The sequence below is a fragment of the Diadema antillarum genome, unplaced genomic scaffold, assembly GCF_040938485.1.
Source record: "Diadema antillarum isolate AM-2024a unplaced genomic scaffold, OU_Dant_1.0 seq00001134_RagTag, whole genome shotgun sequence".
NCBI classification, from domain to species: Eukaryota; Metazoa; Echinodermata; class Echinoidea; order Diadematoida; family Diadematidae; genus Diadema; species Diadema antillarum.
This window is the reverse complement of record NW_027271946.1, coordinates 695,700-722,048: the sequence shown is the minus strand read 5'-3', so window position 1 is coordinate 722,048 and position 26,349 is coordinate 695,700. Positions and strand designations below refer to the sequence as shown.

The 26,349-nt window shown below is 37.2% G+C and overlaps 1 protein-coding gene across 1 annotated transcript in view; it reads right to left on the bottom strand.

Moving 5' to 3' along the window:
* Window positions 1-2,132: 2,132 nt before the first annotated feature.
* LOC139744078 (uncharacterized) overlaps window positions 2,133-26,349 on the bottom strand; it is an 81,876-nt gene continuing 57,659 nt past the window's right edge. The window contains exons 32-56 of the mRNA XM_071654537.1: window positions 25,844-25,957; window positions 25,326-25,439; window positions 24,682-24,795; window positions 23,803-23,916; window positions 23,168-23,281; window positions 22,055-22,168; window positions 21,218-21,331; window positions 20,537-20,650; window positions 19,311-19,424; window positions 18,965-19,078; window positions 17,947-18,060; window positions 17,292-17,405; window positions 15,752-15,865; window positions 14,919-15,032; window positions 12,690-13,040; window positions 12,150-12,275; window positions 10,457-10,573; window positions 8,201-8,320; window positions 7,319-7,537; window positions 5,919-6,032; window positions 5,037-5,147; window positions 4,338-4,457; window positions 3,712-3,832; window positions 3,059-3,235; window positions 2,133-2,217 (exon numbers count right to left, since the gene is read on the bottom strand). Coding sequence (XP_071510638.1) covers window positions 2,133-2,217; window positions 3,059-3,235; window positions 3,712-3,832; window positions 4,338-4,457; window positions 5,037-5,147; window positions 5,919-6,032; window positions 7,319-7,537; window positions 8,201-8,320; window positions 10,457-10,573; window positions 12,150-12,275; window positions 12,690-13,040; window positions 14,919-15,032; window positions 15,752-15,865; window positions 17,292-17,405; window positions 17,947-18,060; window positions 18,965-19,078; window positions 19,311-19,424; window positions 20,537-20,650; window positions 21,218-21,331; window positions 22,055-22,168; window positions 23,168-23,281; window positions 23,803-23,916; window positions 24,682-24,795; window positions 25,326-25,439; window positions 25,844-25,957 — 3,257 coding nt within the window. The remainder of the gene's footprint in view (window positions 2,218-3,058; window positions 3,236-3,711; window positions 3,833-4,337; window positions 4,458-5,036; window positions 5,148-5,918; window positions 6,033-7,318; window positions 7,538-8,200; window positions 8,321-10,456; window positions 10,574-12,149; window positions 12,276-12,689; window positions 13,041-14,918; window positions 15,033-15,751; window positions 15,866-17,291; window positions 17,406-17,946; window positions 18,061-18,964; window positions 19,079-19,310; window positions 19,425-20,536; window positions 20,651-21,217; window positions 21,332-22,054; window positions 22,169-23,167; window positions 23,282-23,802; window positions 23,917-24,681; window positions 24,796-25,325; window positions 25,440-25,843; window positions 25,958-26,349) is intronic.

Sequence of the window (26,349 nt, the reverse complement as noted above, 5' to 3'; positions counted from 1 at the left end):
CGTTGTGAGATAATCAACAAACAATTGCAGCTGTCACTGCGACAGTCAGTCCCCATATATGTCGAGAGTTAATTGTCTGTTTGCCAAGCTGTTGTCATAGTTACTCATACAAGTACCGAAAATGGGATAAAAGTGTGATTAGACTATGACGCCAAATCAGCGAATATGCAAATAGTTATTTGGCCTCGTGAATATGACTGTGTTTCTGTCTACACATTCTGTTTAAACACGTTACGAACGCTACATGCTATTACTTAGAGCACATCCAAATATATACATCACATAAAAATCTATCTATTTACATCCAAGTGAAAACGGCATGTATTCTTGCGAAGCTCAGTAATATTCTTATGATTAAATTAACGGCAAACAACACTGATATCACCGAAACACTGGAATCAATTAACCCTGTATCGTGAGGTAACATAATTATTATGATACCTACAATTCTAATGTAGACCCTACATCATTTGCTAATGTCAGAAAGCAATGCACAACAATTGATAATTTCATTGATTAAAGAAGTTATAGGCCTACAATCTCTGATTTCAGTTAATAAACGCCTGTGGATATACACTCCAAACTAAATAACTCGCACACACGTTTAGCAATCAAGGTGTGTATACGGTACAGAATGGAAAACGTACGTGGATTGATAAGCAAGGTGACAAATACTTAGATGGAAGCAAATATCCCAGAGATAAAGTTATACTAACTTTGGCATACACTTAACGTTATCAAGATCAAGGTGTAGAGTCATCGCAAAGACTATCTCATTATCTACATGTCTTTGAACATTGAATCATTCGTCATTATTCTTGCCAAATAAAGGAAATTGGATTCATGAAACGAAAGCTAATATTTTGACTATAACACCTCCAATCAATTGGGCATAATATAGCCCTTGCGGTTTGTGGCAATTTTTGTGAGTTACTGATCATAGTAATACGCCTAAGATAATGAATTCTATTTTTCGCCTACAATGTGAAAGACTTATTGGCTTTTTTTTTTCATAGTTAAACATTTTAGAAGATATCAAAAGACGGAATGGTATAATATATTAAATGGAATGTTTTATAGAAATTCACGATCATTTTATAACATATCTTCAAAGAGCAAAAAACACGAAAAATAAATTATACTAATCAGCCCAAATTGTCTAGCCAGTGACATTTAGAGAAAGACAGCACATTGAGAAAGACGGTATCTAGCGAAAATCGCTCAAGAAGAAAGACGTTATCTAGCGAAAGTACGCACACATGTAAAAACATAAAACCTCATCGCCGACCTCTAAGGTAAGATAAATCGTTGAATACGTTGAGGTGCATATCTGCCACTCGATTCCCGTGCATTCGCCGTAAGTTGACCAAGCCGATTGTTTCGTTTGTTTCAGTGTTTTCTTTCCAGTATAGATGCTCATTGATACAACAAAAATCGATGACACAGGGTCGACAACACTAACAAAATCAGTCGCTTAAAGGGGATGAATAGTAACTGATCAGTGGGAATCAGTGGGAATGCTGAGGGATGATTGTTCCAATCCTTGTGGGATTCATTTAAGAGTACATTATATATCTATTCTTGTGTGAAAATTATTTGCTTCAGAACGGTCTCATATTCAAGTAATGTGCAGTTTAATGTTTCCAGGTAAGCGTCCCTGGTCAGTGACGGGTCATTAATCTGCACTTTACTTGAATATGAGACCGTTCTGAAGCAAATAATTTTCACACAACAGTAGATATATAATGTACTCTTAAATGAATCCCACAAGGATTGGAACAATCATCCCTCAGCATTCCCACTGATCGGTTACTAGCCATCCCCTTTAAAGAGAGAAATAGAGAGTATTTCCTGCGCGATCAACACGACAAAGAGTGCGGAGTGTCTATTGTAGAGATGGCAACATGCTACAGCCTTAAAATGACTTTTAGATACGCGTGGCCGAGATACAATACTCCACAGTGCACTGCCTTCGCGGAGCCGAGTCGGGGAAAACGCGATGTCCCAGGGCTTGAACTTCTCGGCATACAGCATATAGTCATTCAATGCGGAGATTATAGTAGGGAAACGACTTCAGTTTCACTCTGTTTCTTTTTGTTTCCTCTTGCGTAACATTTCATCTCAACGGCTGTCTATAATACAGTCCTTGGTGGTTCAAATTCATCAGTTGTTATCGGCCAAGGAGCTTCGTAGCTGTTGATCTCTGCTACTGTCGCACTGTTGTGAAGAAAAAAAAAATAGAAGAAGAAAACATTCTGTTAGTGTTACCATCAAGATTTGTGCGTTTTCACGGGAAATTGAACTCCTATATAAGATTTGTAAACGGATCCCTTAAGAATGAAGTAACAAAATTGAGATGTGTATCTGCTTTCATTGTGCACAGTGTTTCATTGGTCTACTGGTATGAAGAGACAACGAAATGGAAGTAAGCATGACATGATACAAAGAGGCTGCAAACAACAACAAACAAACGAAAACCCCAATGGGAGGAGTAACGAGATAAAGGGTGAAGAGAATATGTGCATTGGTCTCCTGGCCAGAAAAATGCCCTCAGGACGGGCATTTTTTTTTGTTCCATCGAAATTTCGTTATATCCGAAACCCCTCCGCCGCCCCCCCCCCCCCCCCCACAAAAAAAAAAATGAATAAAAAACAACGACAAAGAGCGGACAAGGTCACACCAAGATTTTTTACTTCGTTGTAACAGGAATTTCGTTATAGCCGTGTTTGTTAAAACGGGAGTGCACTGTTACTGCCGTGCCGAATGCGAGGGTGACTAATAGGCATCAGGACAGCAATACAGAGAACATATTGACAATGACAGAAAGGTGAATCGAGAAGTTATGTTTTAGAACATCACGATTTCATGATTGATCCATTGTTCATCATTTTTGAAGAAAATAGAGGAGCAAAAACAGTGAAGGAAAGTTCATGTCGAATAGTCTCTTGAATATTGCAATGCAAAAGTCGACTAAGTTCTAAACGTTTTCTATCATATAATGAGTGATTGAAAACCATAATTACGAATGCGTTAAATTCGTATCATATATAACACTTACTGCCCGCCATTGTTGGGTGGTACGAAGCCGTAGATGTTCTCGTCAGCGTGGTTCGTCTTGCTGGCCGATGACGGAATGCCATGCCTGGACATACCCGAGAGCCGGCCATCGTCGAGGGCTCCGTCCCCGTGGTCGCGTGCTGCCCTCTCGGCGTCGTAACGAATGCGACGATTACGGCTACTTAAAGAACAAAATCAAGCATAACAAAACTTATAACTATGGTTGCTGAGTGTAAGAATTACCTCAAAATGATTCAAACAAGTGTATTAATTATTTTCGTGTAAAAAGGATGGGGTTATATTTCCCAACACTTCTCAAACACATTATATTGTTTGTCAGCCGCATTCGTAATAAAGGCTCTATATTATAAACAGAGATGATACTTAAGTAAGCATCCACCTGACGTCGGAAAATTGATGTTGTTATAGAGTTCTATCATACGAGTTTCCAATATGATACCCCATATTATAGTATACTCTATACGTCAGTCATTTAATTGTTCGTATCTGTATTTCAATTTTCACTGATAAAAAAAAGTATCAAAAAGTAGAAAAAGATAAGATAAACATAGCATGATAAGGAAAAGAAAGAGAAAACTAATTTTATCACTTGACTCATCTACTAGAGAATGATACGACGTGATAGCGACCAACCTGGAAGTGCAATTTTTATAGATGACCGTGATGACGACGATGAGGAACACGAAGCCAAGAACGCACCCCACGATGATGGCGATCCACTTTGGATCTTGCAAAATAGCCAGAGCTCCCGATGCTGCAACAAGAAAAGGATAATAAGTAGTCACAACTTCACTTTGCGTTCTCTTTGTGCTTTTAAATCAAAAGAATAGCATCACCTATGTAGAAGTAAGCAACTTTGGAATGTTTAAATTGGGATATTACTGTCTCCAAAAGAATTCAAATACACATTTTCGTCAGGGTCTTTCATATGAATTTTGTTGATTTCACCATTGCATATCAGGCTGCAACCTCTCAATGGTTTTATGAATTCTTTACACTACTAACTCAATAGTAAATTATTACTAATGAGCAATTATCTTATTGCAAAATAACCTGTTTCTCAATAATCCCAGAAGGGCGACTTTTGACAACTTAGGTTCTAAGCAGCATATAAACGAGAGAAAACGTGTAATTCTTCATCGAGGTTTTACATCTCTTGCTCTTTTTGGTGTGTATAGGGGTACTCTATGTAGGTCTACTTCAGACATAAATATGCAGACTTTTCTTACTCCTATATATTTCTCCTTAATTCTACTTACAGGAAGTAGTCGCGCACTGCTCCCCTTCATAACCGTCCGGGCATTCACAGACATAGAAGTCTGACCCTGCACTACACACTCCGCCATTTACACAGGGGTTACTGTAGCAGCCGATGTATTCTGAAAAAAAAAAAAGTGAGACAGAAGACAATTCAAAATATTTGATATCTACGTACAAACACACAGCTTCATTTCCAACTCGATGAGACGAACACACAATCCCTTACCCCGGTTTCTGAAAGAAAAAAAAAACACATACAGTAATGCCTTTCACCCCACACACCACTCAAAGGACATTCTATTCAAGAGAACAATGTGCTTAAAAAAAGAGGCAATTGAATTGCAAGACGTACACAGCCGGTTACTGAATAAAGAAATAAAGAGCAATGCGATGATATACCCATGATAACTGATTTTCGTTCATTCGAATTGCATTTGAATGTTTGTTTCTGCGCTTTCAAATTCCACTTTCATTGTGAAGATAACTTATGTTGGCAATTAAATTTCTTTACGAGAATGTATAATTCAATTTTCAATTTGTTCATACATGAAAATACATGTGAAAATATGGTGAATATGATCCGAAGAAAATTAATGAACAACGTAATCTGCATTTCAAACTGACACAGGGACAACCCTGAGAGACAAATTTTATGAGCAGGAGAGTAAGATGTTATCCATACGGTCAAGTGAACTTACGGAAGCACGTTGGCCCTGCGAAATTGTCCGTGCAAGTACAGGTGAAGGCGTTCTCTCCGTTTATACACACGGCTCCATTCTGGCACGGACTACTGGCACATTCGTCAACATCTGGACAAAAAAAAAAAAATATGTATATCACGACATGAACCTAGGATATTCCTTCATTCTGCTTTCTTTCAAAATCACATATACCCTACATCATTTTCAGGTAGCATAAATTTCCAATGGTGGAATGATTTGTGAGCCATCATAAATCATCAATCGATATAGGTCCTAACAAGATGTGGCTACAAATATCCTGTCAATAATAAACTTCTTCGAATTAGATTTGGCCGAAGTTTACAGATTGACATTATTAGATACAATGAAAATAACACTTAGGTACATAATTATGATTTTAAAAAAACCCAGAAGAATAGCCTGCAAAAATAATAGAGAACGAAACTAAACACGATACGAACACGAAAGATAGAAACATCAGAAAAGACGAATAGGTTGAGGGAAACAATGATGGACATGCATGACATTAAGGAACACATAATCACGAGGATAAACATAAAAGTAGCGCGTGGGAAAACTAAAGTAAAGAAAGTGAATACTGCACTCATACATTATACATGAACGAAAGACAAGAGAGGACTACAAGAATAGGAAAAGAAGAATGCAATACAAGCAGATAATAATTAAGAAATATAAGAAGATGTAGACCAAGAATTAAATGAAGAAGAAAGAAGAAGAAGCATCAGAAGTTGAAAAGAATCGGAACGATATGAAGGAAAAGAACAAAATGCAAAGAAACCGAAAGAAATCTTCGTTTTGGGATAGTTTATCTGAAAAAAAGAGAGTTTTCAACGAAATGACTGCCACACTGAGTAATACCTTCTGAGCACGTGTCTCCCGTTCTCCCGGCTGGGCAGTCACACGTGTACCCGCCAGGTGTGTTTGAACAAACTTGGAAGCTTTGGCACGGGTTGTCTGAACACTCATTCACGTCTAGTTACAATGAAAAATATCGATGAAAAAATAGATTAACCAGCGGTCACGTGGTATCAAAGGAAAATACACCATGGACAATATATTTGCATGCTTAAACACATGGGCGTTATTTTTCAATGCTACATAGAATTAATCTGAAGTACGGTTTGGTTTGTGTGTTCAAAGGGAATAAAACTATCAAAGTGTCTGTCTAAGAATGAACTCTAGCAAATACAGATGATAATTCTGTTTATTGTGTAACCCCAAAGCAAACTATGCAGTCTACATGATAAGATAAAACGGAGGCCATGATTATCAAAATAACGATTTCTTATATACCAAGAAAAACAAAAAGGACAGTGCCAGTGTAATATTGCAGCATTCATGTCTACCACTGGCTAGTAAAGGTGATGAGGACGTATTTTCAGAATTCATTTGACATGTATAATATAATGACAAAGAGCCAAAATGTGCATTTTATATTATATATATATATATATATATATATATATATATATGCACCAGAATTCATAATCCCCATGTCAATTGAGCGGTGTAATGTGACATATATAATAGCTGCTTACAGAGATTTCTTTCTTATAAATATTGTTGAATATGAAATACGAAAGTGATGGTATATCAAATAGAAATATTACCTTCGCTACAGAATCGTCCAGTCCACGTTGGCGGGCAGGTGCATGTATGTGTGGCGTTTTGGTCCTGATAGCATATACCTCCATTAAGACATACGTTAGCGATTTCACATGGTTCTGTTTAGTTAGCAATAGATAGAGAGAGAGAGAGAGAGAGAGAGAGAGAGAGAGAGAGAGAGATATGGGGAAGGGGGGGGGGGGAGGGAGATGTAAAAATCCGAGTTTTAGAATTTCTGAACTCGTCAACACTGCTGATGATGTGATGTTGATTATTGCGGCTTTTGGTCACGATGAACCTATGATCATAACCGATACTACTCTTGTCACTTTTGAACATGCAAACTACGGAGATTACCATTTGCCTGTGATAACACTATAAGAGAACTGTGACTATTACTATCCTATGTAACTCTCATCGTTAAATTTATGAACTGCCAGTGCATCCCCTAAGATTCTTGATGAAATATCTCTCCAAAAGCGTCTTCAGGTGCTGTCCTAAAGAGGCAGTGCTGCGCCGGTGCAGTTAAGGTTCTGCTGACAAGCTTAACAAAAGCTGCTGTCATATTACATCAATTATCAACCTCATGTTCTCTTAAGTGTATAATTTCAGCCAGAGATTTCGAGACACGCGAGCTGTTACCCCGCTCTCACCTAACTGACAAAAGTCCCCAGTGTATCCGTTAGGGCAGGAGCAGGCAAACTGGTTGATGCCGTTTATACAAGCACCGTTGAGACAAGGGTTGCTCGCGCACTCGTCGATGTCCGAGGAACAAGTTGAGCCCGTAAAGCCGGGGGCGCAGGTGCAGAAAAAACCCGAGTTAGTGGCCGAACAGGCACCTCCATTGGCACAGGGGTTCGAGGCACAGGGGTCTAGATACAGGTTGTAAAGGAAAATTCATTGAATATTTGAAGAGTTTGTTCGCAAAAACCGATAAGTCCATTTTTGAAGATTTTGAAGTAAGGTCTCTGTCATAAAGTACAAAATAATACCTTTTAAATGATATATTGGTCACTACATATGAAGGTACATTTTTGAAGTTATGGTCAAAAGAAGCAAAAGTGTTGTTATTATTCTTTATTTTTCTTGACCTTTAATCGCAAATTTCTCCATTTGGCAAATATGGACTTATCGGTTTTTGCGAACAAACTCTTCATTTATTTCTCAATGCTTAAACGGACCGCAAGCATGGCAAGTAAAGATTGAATGTGGTGAATGAAATCGTAAACCAACTAATATCTTTGACGTCAAAATGCAAAGAATGAGTATCAGAAGTAATCATTTGATGCTGTTATCCATTATAAAGTTTTTGTACGCATTCGTTCTGTTTTCTGTGGCTGTATTAAGGGCCCTTTTATTTTCGGGTTTTGTTGTTGTTATTGTTATTGTTGCTCTCTCCCTCCCTCTCTTCCCTCTCTCGTCCCCCTCCTTATATACCTCCCTCACTGCCAGTTTGTCTGTCTGTTTGTCTGTCTGTCTCTCTGTCTCTCTTGCTCTCTCTCTAACGACATCAGAGTGATTAAACTTCGACTGACCTGTGGCTATGTTACAGTTTGTGCCGCTGAAACCCGTTGGGCATATGCATACGTAGGCCCCGCCGCTGGTAATGCACGTTGCGCCGTTCTGACAGGGGCTTGAGCTACATGGATCAACCACTGGGCAAGGAAAAAGAAATTGAAACAAATTATCAAGCATGAGTTTGTGTTATGTGACCAAAAAAAAAAGAGAAAAGAAATAAAAATGGTAATAATCAATATGGAAATATTTTCAAGCGGTTGGCTCAGTATATATTTTTGTCTTTTGAAACTTTACAGAAAAAATAATCCAGAAGTGATAATGATTTAAACATGACACACAACCAACCATGTGCGGTTTTATCTACATTGTCTTGTTTTATCAAGTTCGTGTCTGTACATCTGTTTCCTGTAGACCTCCTTCAGCGAATGTGTTCACTGGGTCAGAACGTTATTGGAAAAGTAGGAAAAAAACACCAAGCAAACAGGAAAACTACTCTTTTGTTAGTTTATATATTAATGTAGGCCTATCATGAAAATCATTGCTATTTTCTTGCGCGCAAGCACACACACACACACACACACACACACACACACACACACACAAACACAAACACACATACATGTATCCACACATGGGCAATACTAATGATATCCTACGTAGGTTTAATTTGTGCCTTGTTTGTAAATAACTATATTATCATTCCTCTGCAGCACTGCAAACAAATAGCATCATTTGCATTTCCTTTCTTTTTTTACTGTGTACCAGCTGTCACATACGACTTTATAAAGCTGACACTCTGCAATACGATTTCCAATAAATTGAATTTCTCACCAGCGTGCTGCTTGGTTCTACAAATACTCCAAACTTTCCTTGCAACATTTGCATGGTCTTGGGGGTGACAAAAAAATATTGCAATATGGAGGCTGATATGCAAGATGAATATTGAGAAATAGTAATGAAGCTCTCTGCAAAAAAAAAAAAAAAAAATCACCAGTTTCAGAGATGGCCATTAGGGCATTTACCGTCTTCTTTTTTTATCATATCGATCAAAAGAGGGTAGAAGTACCGAGGTTTCAGCTTTAATAGGCATGATTCATGCTATTTTCAATCTGCAAGAAAGTGCTGATGCAGTGGACCGATTAGAAACATGCCATATGCGCAAGTAGAAAGACATTTGTTTTTACAAAATACACCTGTCCAAATCAATGCTATGATGTAACAAGTACTGCGTGTAGTACGTGGTTCGGATCACGGCAAACGTACCGGGGATGGTGCAAAACGGCCCCGTCCAGGTCGGTTGGCATGTGCAAGCAGCGCCACTGTTTCCAGGTAGCTGCTCACATGTACCGCCATTAAAACAGGGGTGTAGGGCACCACAAGTGCCTATATGTGGTGCAATGCGTGAGATGAATGAATGAAGGGTCACAGCAAACGGCAACGTTTGGTATATGCAGACAAAATGTGAATAGCGTGCGGTGATGAAAGGCAAATCAAAATACGATCAAAGAAGGGCATGGAAGCAGAATGCAAGTAAAATTAATATTATACTTGGTTCTCCAGAAACCCAAAAGTGTTACAACATGGTTTATTTGTATGCAAAATACTTTATATTTTCTGTAAGAAATAAAAAGAAATCAGTACATTTTAGCCAATTTTGTCAATTTCTAAAGCAATCGAAGAAAGTAGATGAATATATTATGTCTGAAAAAAAAACTAAAGGTATTGTATCTAATATCAATTGGAATAGTATTTATATGATTTAAACGTTTTGTAGCTGCCTGTCAATTTGTATTTTTGTCTTTACGTATTTCATATGACATTCATTTTGCATTTGAATGTTTAAGTGAATATTTTTTTTTTGAAAAATGCAAAAAAAAGAGAAAAAAGTAAAATTCTCGGCTATATATATATATATATATATATATATATACATATATCAAGACAAACACGGATAGAGGGGAGGGAGAAATCATTAAGAGAGCAGTTAGGAACAATGGAAAAAAAAGTTTTGAAAGTAGCTGAAATTAAAATCAAAGCTAAATGATTGTCAGTAGGGTTAGTGCTACAATTTTTAATTTCTTTCCTTAATGGCAGGCAATCTGTGCAACAAAAAACTGCAGCATAATTACAATGGTTGGCATCGTTCTATGAATGCCACAAGAGGTAATTCACTTTTAAAGATTTCACTTCTGATAATATTTAGTTAGTACTACATGTATTGCCAGAAATACAATGTAATGTACAAAAAAAAAAAATATTTGATAGGAATGTACCAACGATAGAGCAACGATCTCCCGTAAAGCCAGAAGTGCACTGGCAAGAATATCCATTGGCGTTGTTGCTACAGATGCCGTTGTTGAGACAAGGGTTGCTGCTGCAAGGAGTATTCACTGAAAGCCAACATAGGATGAATAGAATACCATGGTATGAGTTGATCATATGCGCCGAAGGCATAAAGAAGTAAAAATCATAAGTCAACGCGTCACTGAGCAAGAAATATATGGAAACACACCATAATGAATTTTAAAAACCCACCCAAAATGGTATGGCAAACAAAATGTGTGCACATAAAAGTATATCTGTGATTGCATGAATGAAGAAAATGAGACGTAATAAGGTCGTGGATAGCAGACTTCAATGCAGGCATAATGTAGCACAAAAGCGAGTTTCCTTTGCACACTCGATACATAATTAAAAGCATGAAGAAATATTGTGCTTGTCTATAATATACCACAGTGAAGAGTACCCAAGGGCCCAATCAATGAATTGACGATTTCTTGTCAGGTCAACCTGTCAACTCATTCACTAACATCTTATTTTTTCCGAGCATTAGATGAAACCACTCAGTTCCTTGCTTTTATCTTAAATGAAACGTAATTTGCATCATGACTTCTCAACAATTTCTTTGATCGTTTCCTCTGTAAGTAATTGATTTACTGTACCTTAACATTCTTTATCACATTATGTTCCTTAATAACGTTTGTTTTGAGTGTGAAAATTTCTGTAATGATATTTAATATCTACTTAATATATATGTGATGTAATTAGCCTTTGTTTTGTATGTTGTTTGTTAATGTCTGATATTTGAGCACGTGACAACCCCCCCCCCCCAAAAAAAAAAAAAATCCATGTTATGCTATTGAATAGTAATTGGACAAAAAGAAAAAAGAAAGAAAATAAGTGACAATGCATAGTTTGTGTTCTCAACCGAGAATGTTACTACAAAAGAATTGTTGGGTACTCCGACACGAAGAGAGAATGCAAATCATGAAGAGTAGATCATACACACAGATACACATGCATTATGAAACAGATAAAGAATGAGTAATTGTTTTGAGAAGATTTCTGAAACTGTCTACTACTTCAGCCGTTTGTAACAGTGCGGCAGAATATTTCACACTCCAGATATAAGCGACAGAAAAGGATGCGCTTCTTTCCCCCAGAGGGCGTCGAGTATACTTAAAGGCCATCACACATTAAACGACTTTCGGTCGTACGACTGACCGATTTTAGATCCGAAATAACACAATAGGCTTAGAATAAACACGCTTGTTTATTTCAGATCCAAATTCAGTCAGTCGTGCGACCAAAAGTCGTATAGTGCGCGGCGGGCATAAGGAAGGGGAAGGGTGATAGGCACTGATTTTAAATTGGATGGATAATCTTTTTGTTTTATTCTATTTTTTTTTTGAGGGGGAGGGGCATTTTCAATTGGGTTAGAAAAGTGAATGTGTTTTTGGTAATATGACGGCATTTTGCTATTGGCAAAGTAAAGGGAAGATATTAAGTTAATGTTTTCTTTTACAAGAAACTCTCGAGTAATCAGATAATTTGAGTAGAAATAAGGACAGGAATTGTCAGAAAGAAATAACCAGCTTTTTTCCCAGGCTCCTCGATGAGTGCTACTTATATAGGTGACGGATGATAATTTGAAAACATTGCAGGAGGCACAAAATTGAAACCGACCGATGGGGTTCTCGCAGTTATCTCCTTCGAAGCCAGCGGTACAAGTGCACTGGTAGTCGGCGCCTTGGTTCGTGCACCCGGCTCCATTCTGGCATGGTGAGCTCAGACATGCGTACTGACTTCCGGCTGCGTGAAAAAGAAGGATTTATAGCCATTTTTATTGCATATTTCATTGAAATAACTTCGTAAAGACTTAGCACAAAAGAAGCCTCGATGAAAAAAAAAAAATCATTTATAGCCTACTAAGGAGTACACTGATGGGATATTTCATTCACTTTGTTTCATGTAACATATTAGTTATCTACGATGACAATGGGCTTGCTGTTCATGCCAATATCACTCCTCTAATTTACATTAGTTATTAGTCTATATTCATTGGTAATCTTGTGATATTGCCTGCCAGTCTAAACATGTACTACGAACTCCAATTTATTGTGCTCTTTAGATCCTGAAATGTTGATAAACAGCTTTCAATGTTTGCCATTTAATACACATCGCTAATAGTAGTGAAATAGGATTAATAGTGTATGTAAAGCTTACTGTAACATTCCTCTTGCACTTCTAACGAAAATCCAGAATCCACTTTGTTGTTGTCCGTCTGGAATCGAATCCAGCCTTCGTTCGTTGGGGTGTACACGATGTCGGGACGGACGTCACCCGAGAACTGCACTTCCGGGTTGTCGAAGTCAGAGTAGTAACCGATCTGGACGAAGTCGTACTGGCCTTCGGTGTCGAGGTTGAGGAAGACGATGCGAAGGCGCTCGTTCTGCGAGGTACCTCGTAACACCCACAGACAGTTCTCGTCGTTGCGGTACGAAGCCGGGTAATTGGGCGAAGTGATTCCCGAATAACCGCATTGCGGTATGATTATCGTACCCACGCATGCAGTGGCTACAGGAATTTAAAAAAAAAATATGAAGAGATAGGATCGAGGCAAGTTGCCTCACTAATCACGCTCAGGAAGTATCTTCGATAATACTTATCTATCATAAAGCGACTTTTTTTTAGCTTTCTTTGTATCGCAGTGATCAGCATATTAATACTTGGGGTAATTGTACTTTTTTTGCTTTGTTTTTTCTCTTAATCATTATTATTTTCCATTGTATTCCACTCCCTTGAAAAGCGCATTTGAATATATACAATGGAATTTCTGCTTCCACAAAGATATAATCTTTATTGTTATTATCATCATTCTTATTATCATTAATTCTACTATTTTTAATAAGATAATGCAGTAATGGTGATGATGATAATAATACTGATGGAAGAAGAAGGATGAGTAATAATGCTGATATTATCTTTATCATGATCATCATCTTCATTAGTATGACTATCATAATTATCGCATAATAATGATAATGATGATGAAAGAAGAAAGATGAGTAATGATGCTGGTACTAGGTGTTTCAAAAAACATTTTCCACTTTTTATTCTTGATAATTCAAAAACTATATATCTGATAACACTGTCATTGATATGAGTGATAGCTGAATAGTGTACAATTTGGTTGAAGGTGGTTTAAATATGAAAGCATAAATAAGTTTCATGAAATCCATGATTAATTTCACAGTTAGGTTCCAGACTTTGCTCTATTTTCAACCCTCTGTACAAAATTTCACTTTGCACAGGGGTCAATGGGTGTGTATGGGAGTGTGTGGTTAACACCCTGACAATGGTCCTGAACAATAGCCAGGGTTTGAATGCTTCATTATTCATTCATGAGAAATTCCACTATCACAGCTAGTCTTTATTCAGCCTCTGGCAGTATCTGTGTAAAGTCTATTAAACGCCTGGCAGTATCTGTGTAAAGTCTATTAAACGCCTGTCGATACTGTCGTTGAGTCGCGTCAGTGCTCTCCCTACGTCTGAAAAACAAAATTACAATGAATACCTTCTGTTCTATCGTAAACGTGGTGACAGGAAGTAAAGAAAATCAATTAGAGAATATATACACTTGTGTATATGGAGCCTTAAATAAATCTACTCTGAGACAAATCGCCCCAATGATAAATGCTGCTGAACTCTTTTCCAAAAATGATCTCTTTTTATCGAAAAAGCGAAAAATTTGTCAGACTGTTTAATTAGTAGACAGTTGTATTAAAATGAGGAACTTTAGATCGATATGCTATATCTCAAATTTAGTGATATGTGAAGCAAAATTTGAAAATGATTGCCAGCTGGAATGAAATTTGGTGTTTGCAGGCACTTTACCGTGCATGAATTCAGACTAGCAGTGCCCAGGGCAATCCACATGAATTATTGATTAAGCATTCATGTGACAGGGAGCGCCAGACTGACGCCTAGTCAACAGGTGGTTCAGACATGTCCATTGTTCAGGGCCATTGTCAGCACACACTCACATACACATCATTGGTTCCTGTGCGAAGTTCAATTTTTGTACAGAGGGTTAAAATTTGACCAAAATCTGAAACCTTACTTCAAAATCAATCTTAGATTTAATGAAACTGATTTATGCTTTCACGTGCAAATTACCTTCAACCAAATTGTACACTATCAGCTACTACTCATATCAATGACAGTTTTATCGAATGAATAGTTTTTGAAATATTTATGATCAAAAGTGGGAAATGTTTTTTGAAACACCTAGTATTATCATTATTATGATCATCATCTTCATTATTATGACTATCATACTTATCGCATCATACACGTCACGTCTTCGTTTTCTTTCCCATCTTCTTTCCCTGGTAATCAACACACAGAATACTTTAATGGAAGGTGAGATATCAGGGTACGCCGTGTACTCACATGTCTCGCAAAGCGCCCCAGTAAAGCCGTCCTGGCAGGTGCAGGTAAAGCCATTGATTCCGTCCACACACAATCCGCCGTTGCGGCAGGGGAGTGATTCGCAGTCGTTGATATCTACATGGGTGTACGCATGGGAGAAGAAGGGTGTGAGAACAGAGGGCGAACGGTATGATCATGGGCGAATTAAGCGAGCAACGCTGACGTAAGTGATGACGTGTAGAAAGAATGTGAACACACTTTCGAGAGAGTCCGGAAATGAACAGCGGTAGCTGTCAGTATCTCAAAATGAATTACATAAAGAAAATATAACCTATCACATAATATAAATCTACTGAAAAAAATCCATTAACGAGGAAAATTATGACTACTGCATCCCTGAAATATAAAAGTAAGAGTAAACCATATCTCTTTCACAATGCCTATGCAGATGCTCCAGGTAAAAATACCCCTTTGGATACCCGTGGGTTTCGTTTGTTTAATACACAAAAACTTAAACACATGTTAAAGAAGTAACATATAAGCGTTGACTGTAACCATATTTACATCTGCATATGTCTCAATTTCGTTGTTTGTAGTCTTTAATATGATTTTCATGACAAGTTAACAACTCTGCGCCAATTGCCCTTCCCTTTATTATTCAGAAGCGTAATCAATCCTTGTTCCTAACAGTAATGTTGACTTGAATACGCGCTTTCGGAATGCAGAAACATTGCTTGCATTAAAAAGACTAGTGTACTATGGATTCTACATGACAGTTTCCTTTTCCCCTTACTTTCCTCATTATAATGTTAAGACTAATTCAAGAAATAACACGAAGAAAGGGTAACCCTTACTCGTCTGACAGAGACTGCCAGTATATCCGGCCATACAGGTACAGGAGAACGAGTTGATCTGATCTATACAATTTCCACCATTCTGACACGGGTTGCTGGCACATTCATTAACATCTGAAGACACAAAAACAGGAAAAGGTAAAACATGATAATAACGATGAAAGTATGATGATTACAACTATGACAACTATGATAATAACAATAATTCTATCATTATCAATTATAATAAAAATACAGTGATAGTAATACTAATAATAGTAATGATGATAAACTATACCACCACCACTACTGCTACTACTACTAATAATAATAGTAATGGTAATAATAATAACAATAATAATAATAATGATAATAATAATAATAATAACAATAATAATAGTAATGGTAATAATAATAACAATAATAATAATAATGATAATAATAATAATAATAACAATAATAATAGTAATGGTAATAATAATAACAATAATAATAGCAATGGTAACAATAATGATAATAAAATAATAATAACAATAATCATCATCATCATCATGATAATCATGATAATAATAATAATAATAATAATACGTATTTTAATTCCTATATCTTTTCCCCATTCAATGATAATAGAACAAAAAAATTACAAGACGCTTGAGGTGTCGCATACACTTTAATTCTCATTTTTATGCTTCTTTTAAAACAGCACACACAATAGAAGCCTGGAAACAGAAACACTGAGGGAAAAAAAAATTCAAACAGATGCAAACATTACAAATGTTAATGCATTACAACCACCAGGGGTTAGGACTTTGGGTACCCATGGAGTGGGGATAAAATGAGTGTTCTTTTCGTTCAGCTGACAAGTGGTAAAAATCAATCAAATTCATATGAAGGAAAGAGACAAATACCATACTATCACTGCCTTACACTAGCTTCAATTTCGCAGAAATAACAAATGCCTAGTACCGGGTAAATAAACATCAAATGAGAAGCCGTTTAATGCTGTCATGCTGTCATTTTTTGTTTTGTTTTGCTTTCCCAATCGAAAGTGTATTGTGACGGCTATGGTTTACTATGCCCAATGCTTGAAGACAATTAAGCAATCGCACAGAACTTCTGATTTTCATTGCAAACATTAAAACATTGATGAATAATATAGGCTTGTCTATCAAAGTTGTAAACGAATGCCTTAAATATCTCATTCACCTAGCCATGTACCATTCATGAATATTTTACTTTGTTGAAGAGAACTACTGAAAGTCTACTTGTAATTACAGTATATCACTGAATTTGAATATTTTTCATGATAACTTTTGTGTATGTGTGTGTGTGTGTGTGTGTTCTTGTGTTTTATGATACTATACATAGCCATCTTGAAACTTATCACATTCTATAATTTTCCACAGCGCCATGGGTATATTTCATTTCGTTTTAATGTAGAAGTGTTTTTTAGAGTTTTAAAATGGTTTATCAGAGTTCATTATTACCATTGTTATCATGAATATTATCTTAATTACGAAGAGTGTCGGACATTTATTTTGTCTGCGCAGTATGAACTCACTCTCTAGACACGTGTCTCCAGTATACCCCGAGGTGCAGAGACACCGGAACGCGTTCTCAAGGTCCACGCAGTCTCCTCCGTTTTGGCACGGATCGCTGAAGCATTCGTCAAATTCTGGAAGATACAGACCAGACAAAAGAAAATGTACGATTTCTTCATTACACTATTCCCGATTTCCGTCGTGTAAATGTCTTCGCCTAGAATTCATACATCTGAGAGCTGTTCATCTTATTCACGTACAGCATCAGGAGCATATAGGCCTTTATTTATTCACCTTTCACTCTTGTTGAGAGATTTTTTTTTCATAGCAATTTCAAAACCAATCTTTATCAAAGGAACTTTGAATATGCTCCTTAACATTTCATAGAGTGATTCCCAAAGTATCTTGTAAAAAGTTAAAGGCTGAGTCCTCACCTCAACTAAAACTATACCATCCCTTTAAACATGTTAAAGTTGATGATAATAACGACAATTATTGATATCAAAATTTCTGGAGTATAACTATCATGGTGAATTGATGCTACGACTGGCTTTCATTATCCCATCACCAATCTCATCGATTGAGGAAATATCTACATTATCAGAGTTTCTGTTCTTGTAATTCGTTACGAATTGTCTTATTGTTGTTGTGTTTTTCTTATTTGTAATATCTCACCTTCTTCACAGAGGGTTCCAAAGTATCCAACTGGACATGAGCAAAAGAAAAATCCCGGCCGATCATTGCATTGTCCGCCCCGTAAGCACGGATTACTCAAACACTCGTCGATATCTGAAAGGAAGGTGCGAACGGTCACGTGACATTGATCATTAATAAAATTGGACACACAGGAACAATCGTAAACAGCGTTGAATCGCATTTTGTATTCATGTTTGTTTCAATCCGATTACAAGTGATTATACATGATTACACATATTTATACATCATGATATTTGTTAAGGAATCATTTTCAATAAGCCTACTTTGTGCTTGTCTTTCTTTCTTTCTTTCTTTCTTTCTTTCTTAAAGCAAATTGTGTAACCAATTGTAAAAGTGGAAATAAATGAAATGAATCAATCTTTGATCAGTTTTCGTAACTGTCGGCATATAAAAAAGAATAAAGAAGTTATATTGATGTTTAAGCCATTTCTACCGCCTGTCAATAATGAATCATTCGATATCAGTGTAATTTCTGTAAAAGGGAGATCTTCTGTTACAAGTGGTAGTAAGGAGATCAACCAGTGTATCTAAAGGTTGTTTTTTTTTTCTGCTGTCTCAACCTGAGAAAATCAGATAAGAAACAGTAGTCCCGTGGCTATCGATTTCTTCATAAATACAATGTTGTACGTAGATAATCATACTATTTACGTAGATAATCATACTATTTCTCCCAAAACAGGAAGTGAAGGGGGGAAAAAATCATCTTCTCCTATCTGCGAGAATGTTTCTTTTTTTTTTTTCAAATCGAGCATATTTTCAGCCCATATTGATCTTCCTGTCTTCTTCAACTTGACTTTTACTTTTTTATCATTGATCGAATCAATCTACAAAACACTTGTTGTGTGCGTCTATATAATTATATCAGTTTGTTCCCCTTGACATTTCGCTCTTCTATGGCGACAATCAGCATTCGCCCAATGTAAGACGGTGTTTGTTTGTGTGTGTGTGTATGTGTGTGTGTTTTCTGGGCACTTACCTGTCTCACAGAGATCCCCTTCGAAGCCTTGCAAGCACTGACACGTGAAACTGTTAGCTCCATCCACGCATGATCCGCCATTTTGACACGGACTGCTGGTACACTCATCCCGGTCTGAAAAAAAAATAAAGAAAAAAGGATGAATTAAGACACGAGTGAAACACCATGTTGGGGTCATCTTCCCCTCTGTTTTTTTTTTTTTTTTTCTGAAATAACGATGACTATAGTTTTGAGTAACTGTACATATATCATGGTCCTAACACCCAACTGCAATTAAGGGCAATAATATCATTCGAGCGGTACCAGTTGGTCAAACACTATGAGAAGGGTGAGAAGTTGTACTTACTGAATTCGCAAGTGGATCCAAGGTATCCCTCGGGACACTCGCATCTGAAGGCGTTAAACTCGTCCAGGCAAATCCCGCCATTCTGACACGGATCGCTGTCACACTCGTCAATCTCTGCAATGTACATACATTAAAAAAAATGCGGAGTAGCGCAAGAGTTGCTATGTGTAAAGGAGTTTTCATTTCATACTCTTCATCAATACCCTTTGCTGCCTTTACATGTTTGTATACAAACTCCCTTACATGTATCACCACCTAACTAAAAAACACTAAATAAGGCAATCCAATCTTTAACCCCGGTAAGAACATAATAGGGAACTTCAGATTTTCACAACGCGGACGTTAAGAGGGGGAAATTGTTCTGCGCATGCGTGTAATCGCTCATCAAAATCGATCTTGCACCTCTTGAATGTTCACGACGGATTTTAGGAACTTTAGAGTTCCCTCAAAGTCATGACGCAGAGAGCTAATTGATGCAATGATCATTATCATGGTGTGGGGCATTTTACTCTGTATAGGCGAAATCTAAAGCTATACTTTGCAACACGACACAGGGTGAGAGAACGGCCAGCGCATTCGTCGTCTTAACGTCTGCGTCGCAAATCTCAAGCAGCCGCTGTGCCTCAATATATAGGCCCATCAATAATGACGCTCCTGGTTACAGTCCCCAAGCTGCAGCGGTTCATGTCCTTGTAATCCACTTTATCCTCATTGTTTTTAGTCTTTTGGGGGTGACCTAAAACCATCAGTATCCTGGTTGCTTGCTTAACCATTCATCACTTCCTTTATGGACCATTTATTAAAAACACAATAATAATCACCATAACGTTCCTGAATGCAATTATACCTGTAGCTGCCGATGATAGCTAAAAAAAAGCCCAGAATCCTCCAGGGCCCGAATGTGATACAGTAGAAAATAGATTATGAACACTCTCTCATTTACTTCTTAAAGTAATTTAAACCATTTCAAATCAGACCAAAAACACCTCTGACCCCCACCCCGAATAAAAAAGGACCACCAAATCATAAAGGGGAAAAAAAGCCGCTCAGAGAATGATTAGAAATCACATCATGATAGCTTCAGTATGGAATGAAAAGAGACCCTGATTACGTAGTTGTAATCTCTCTCTCTCTCTCTCTCTCTCTTTCTCTCTCTCTCTCTCCCTCTCTCTCATTACAGCCAATTACATGCTGCGTTACCTGGCAACGTTTCTATGGCGACATACCTTGTTGGCATCTGTCTCCAGTGTACCCGGATGGGCAGACACAATTGAAGGCGTCTGGAAGGTTGTTACAGAATCCTCCATTTTGGCACGGAGCGCTGTCACATTCGTTCAGATCTGGTAACAAACAATTGTATATTTGTCATTTTGATTTGAGCGGTTACAATTTAAGATAAAGAAAATAATCATTGTACATCCTAATTTCACAAGGCATCGTAGACATATAGGCTCCTAGATTTGCATGACACAAGATTTGATTAATTTGTTATAGATTGTGTTTTTACAATCTGGTTTTGCATGTTAACATCAAATAATACCAGGTCAAAAGGGAACAGGTCAAAAGGGAAAGCATGTCCGTAAAATTCCAGTCAATTTGACTCAAAATATTTTGCAGCATTGTAAAAAAAACAAAAAAACACCAAAACAAACAAAAACCTGCAAATAGATGAGTTTTAACTTTCAATGTTTTATTACATCTTTACCTTTGAAATTATTAATTTTCCCTCAAAAGAGTGTATAGAGCAATAATTTCAAACCGCTGCGAAACAGCTATACAGCAAAGTCATAAACATTGATTTGCACGTTGGTTAGGACGAGAAACGTTTACCACGTAGTAGGCAGTGATTTACTGAGGTAGTTTTACAGTAGTGTTGGCTCATATCTGCTGAAGCAAAGCAAACTCACCAATTTCACATCGATCACCACTATAACCACTCGTGCAGGTGCATTGGAAGCTGTTGAAGCCGTCCTGGCAAATGCCACCATTCAAACAGGGGCCGGTCGCACAATCGTCCACATCTGAAATTAATAGGATAGATATCTTATTTTACAAAGTTTCATATTTTAACAAAGAGGTTTGGCCATTAATTCTTACCATAAAAGTAATTCTTTTCAACAAGAAATCTCGATAAAAATTGCAAATTCGAATGTAATGCCCTCACAATAAGGCCACACTCTTTATAGATAAGCTGAACTAATATTTGGCAACCGAGTTAGAGCTCAACCTCAAACATTTATCAACATTTCCAAGGTGACTTTTTTGAATTTTATACACATACAATACCTCCTCTGTAACCATGGTAACAATCCATTCCTTTCTAGTCACTTGTTGTGTGTTCGAAAATGCAAACTCATGTGCTAAAAATATCAAATCAAAGTCACATACCCCGATCCTTCGATGAATGAAGCAAAGACAAAAGGATTGTTATAATTGGATAACTGTAAAAATTATCAATGGCATTTTAAGAGCCTGTTCATAAGGAGATTAAATTTGTACACTATATTGCTTACAGCCTGACAAACGAACAGCATTCACAAACTCAGAATTCAGATCAGTTTACTTATTCTTCAACATATTGCTCACTAAACGTAAAGAGAATCGATCCGTTCATGCACCGTTCAACAGTGAATATCTGACCTAACTTTTATGTTGTATACAAAAAGCAATCTGTGATAAATGCTTGCGTTTAACTGGTGGATTTTTTTTTTTTTTTTTTTTGGGGGGGGGGGGGGTCAACTTACTGTCATCACATGTAGGCCCCTCCCACCCTAGCTGACAGGCACAGGTAAAGAAGCCTCGCTGGTTGAAACACGAACCGCCATTCGAGCATGGTTGGCTGTTACATTCATCCACATCTGCAAATGAAAGTGTTGAAGTATGAAGTCTGAAGATCACGTGACCAATTAAGCACTACATGTACATGCAAGGTCTTGCTTACGACCCGTCGCTTACATTTCAACGTTCACATTTGCCACACGCCACACCTCGGCTTCTATCCCCTATCCGCTGCAAATCTGTGTCCGAAACTAATCACGACTAATATCATGTTGCCATTTTTTTTTAGAATAATTTAATCTACTTTCAATCGAAAATGGCAAGAAAACCTCCAAATCGCATTTTAAAATTTGATTTCTTAAGCAAGCTCATCATGTAAAGTCCCCTAATGTTATCTGTGGCCCTTGTCAATTACGAGTTGTGCACACTGCTGTTATCGTGGTATATGTTGCACACGCCTATTCAACGCAATTTGACACATACGCACTATTTGATATATACTTATATAGTAAAAGTCACCAAATCTTTTTTTTTTTAATATTCAGTTATCAACATTCAACATTTGTGTACTAATACTATCACATCATATGATACATAAAATAAATAATACGATTTGACAGGCAGCTACACATAGTCTAAATGATATTAATACGATTCCAGCTATTGAATGCAGATCTTTTAGATTTTTTTTCAGACATAATTATATTCATCTACTCTCTTCGCTTGCTTTTAAAATTGACGCGATTGGCAAATATCGAACGATTTCTTTTTATTTCTGGCAGAAATATTAAGTACTTTGCACACAAATAAATCACATTGTAACACTGCAGGTTTTCAGTAGAACCAAGAATAAAAGTAGGCCTACTTCTAGAAATTGGAATTTGATTCTGTAATACAATTTCCTGTATTTGAGAAATAAATCTTTCTCTAACATCGCATTCCCAAAACGACTTTATAATTGTTTCTGTGGAGCCAAAAAGTAACTAAATCGAATGGCGGTATTCTTCTCAGACATGGATATTAATGGACGTGAGTGCTTAAGTACGCATATGGGTACATGTACTTCAGAAATAGCTTACCTATCTGACATTCGAGTCCTTGGAAGCCCGATGGACATTCGCAGCTATACACGTTTCTCCCGTTCGTACACACGCCCCCATTTTGACAAGGGTTGCTGGCACATTCGTTGATATCTGTAATAGTGAGGGAGGCAGAACATACCAATGAGCTCAATGAATGACAAGCACGTAATGTAGCATACTCCAAACAGAATAGCAGACTCTGATACCACAGGAGAATTACACTTTACAGCTCTGGATGTAGTGATCAGTATCATTTCGATGAAATGATTTTCCAGCCGAACGCACTGTGGAAGTTACTTATTTGTGACAAAAAGGATCTGAAATATTACCGTTCTTCACCTTCTCATTGGAAAAGAGTTAACTTATGTAAGGATATGATTTTCAAACAGTTGCTGATGAATTGGCTCTGAAGCAATGAAATTTATCTTTTCAACAAACATGATAACGAAGCCGTTGCTAATGAAACACTCTTCATTCTCATATGCTTTCTTCATACCATGTTATGAATAAAGGTTTTACTACAATTTACCAATATCAAAATTCATTGTTAAATATGTCATGCCTATGCGCAATCGTAACTTTGGAAAGAAAACCTTTAATGTGGATGTTTTCTTTTTGGAAGGATACGATACCTGTGTTACAATTAATTCCCTGCCAACCGTCCACACAGGTGCAGGTGTACTGGTTCTGACCGTTGTTACAGATCCCTCCGTTTTGACAGGGGAGAATTTCACATTCGTCGATATCTGTGCAAGAAGAGAAAATCAGAAATCATGGACATGGTTCATCGCTATTAAACTGTAACATAAACATGGTTAGAGAATTAATGTGAACGGATTTGGAATACATGTTACAATATTATTGATAATTTGTGATACCGGTGTAAAACCAGGAGGAGATGTTAAGACGGTTAATGGTGACGTTAATGGTGCAATCTTTTATTGGCTTGATTGCTTTTGACTAATTTCAAATAAACTGCGGACTATTGCTGTGATTGGTCAATTTAAGTAATATCTTCGTGTATGTTGGTTGTTTCAATCAAGCTGTAGGCGCCTCAAAAGGAATGTAAGCATTTTTAGGGCCTCGGTCAGGAGTGAATTTTGTATTCAATGCTGTTGTTCATTCTTGACTGACAGTTAGCTTTCTGGAATGATTTCACGCTCAGGAGAATGTTTTCACTGGTAACTGACCATCAATTAATGCACAAAGGCTACGAACATGATATACAGCTTAATTACTTTCATTAATCATGTGCAGTTCATTTGTTTCACATTTAGCTATCATCATGGAAAACGCCTTTCAGGTGACTTGGGATATACTTGTAGGGCAAAGTTGTACCGAGAAACAAAAAGGCTGATCCTTGAAACATGTAACATCGACGACAAATCAAAGCATAGTTACAACGATTGCATTTTAGTCATTTCAAGATTTTAAGAATGGCTTCATCGGCTTCACTATCAAATAGTGATTAAGATAATACGAGGAGGAAAGGTAAATGGAAAATATCTCACCGTCTTGACAGTTTGTGCCAGTCCATCCTGGGGGGCAAGTACAGCGATAGCCGTTCACCAGATTCGTGCAGGTGGCCGAGTTGAGACAGGGCGAGCTGTTGCATTCGTTGATTTCTAATAATGTAAGGATAAACAAAAGACAGAAATACTAAGCTTTGAGACAATTTAGTATGTCAATGCACTTATGTCAGGTTCTAGTGAATGTGTCAACAGAATATAATGACATCAATCAACTCGTTTATGATCTCAAAACATTTGGAGAGAATAGAGATACGAAGAGTTTCATTGCAAAATGGGCTAAGCGCCATTTTTAAACATTTTAAAATATGTCCATCGTCAGATAAAGCAAAAATAAAACCTTTCCAATGAGACCCCACTTGCAGTATAACAAGGAATATTCTAGAAGTTATGATTAAAGATATCAAATATCTTATTATTCTCTATGTTTTCAGAAGCTTTAATCACAAATATTTCAACTTTCAACAAGACTGGAGTTAGCTCGTTTTGTGATATAAGACTCTTCATATAATGCATGAAAATGGTTTTTTTTTTTTGATAACCGCAATCATCAAAATTTGAAAGGAATGTGCACTACGTAGGTATAAATGTATTTGTGCGTATTTGTCTGTGTGCTGTACATTTACCTCTTTCACAACGGTCGCCCATGTATCCGGGTAGGCAGTTACAGAAGAATGCATCGACAAGATCTGTGCAAGCTCCTCCGTGGGTGCAGGGATTGCTGTAACACTCGTTGGTTTCTACACAGGAGAGCACAAGAAAAAAACCGATTATCATTAAGCACGCTGTCGGAAAGATATGAATTTAATTTGAGTACTATTCCGAGTTCGAGGTCGTCCATGATATCTATCCTTACTTTATTCCTATAGTGTGGACATCCTTTGAGCAGTTACACACGGTCTTTAAAGGTGGCTTCTCCGTAGAGATTTAGAGCATTTCGAAAATATAGAATACCAGCAACTCAAAATTAAACATTCAATGGTGCACAATTTTCATCGCATGTGTCAATATTCTTACCGATCCCCTACTTTTCACTCATTATTTTGATGATTCTATGTGGCGGTCTTTTCTCGCATTAACAGGGCAAAATGAGACTCTCAGACACCCCTAGGGAAGGAATGACTCCATTGCGTCACACACTCACCAGTTTCGCAATTGTATCCTTGGTATCCATCCAGACACTCGCAAGTATAATAGTTGAGCTCATTAATGCAAGTCCCGTTGTTTTGACAAGGATCACTGCTGCACTCGTTGATATCTGCGAAGCAAATATAAAGATACTGAAAAGTTACACCAGTAACGAATCATGAATCTAATCTATGTACATGGAAGGCAAGACATGTAAGTACTTTTAAAGTTTAATCTAGCTACAATTGTGACACTCATTTTTAAGATATGATTACCTTCACATGTCATGCATTTTGTTTTGAACGAATGAAAGGATAGCTTAGGTAATGCGAGATAAGAAGAGCTTCATATACATCTTAACTGTGTCCTGTGTCATGACATAAGTCTCAAGAAATGATATCTTATTAATTCAGGCTAAGGAGAGCTCAGTCGACAGATTAAACCATCAGCTACTGACAGATGAGAGCAAAGAAGACGAGGGATATTCTTGGACGAACAGAACCACCGTACACTCTAAGAAAA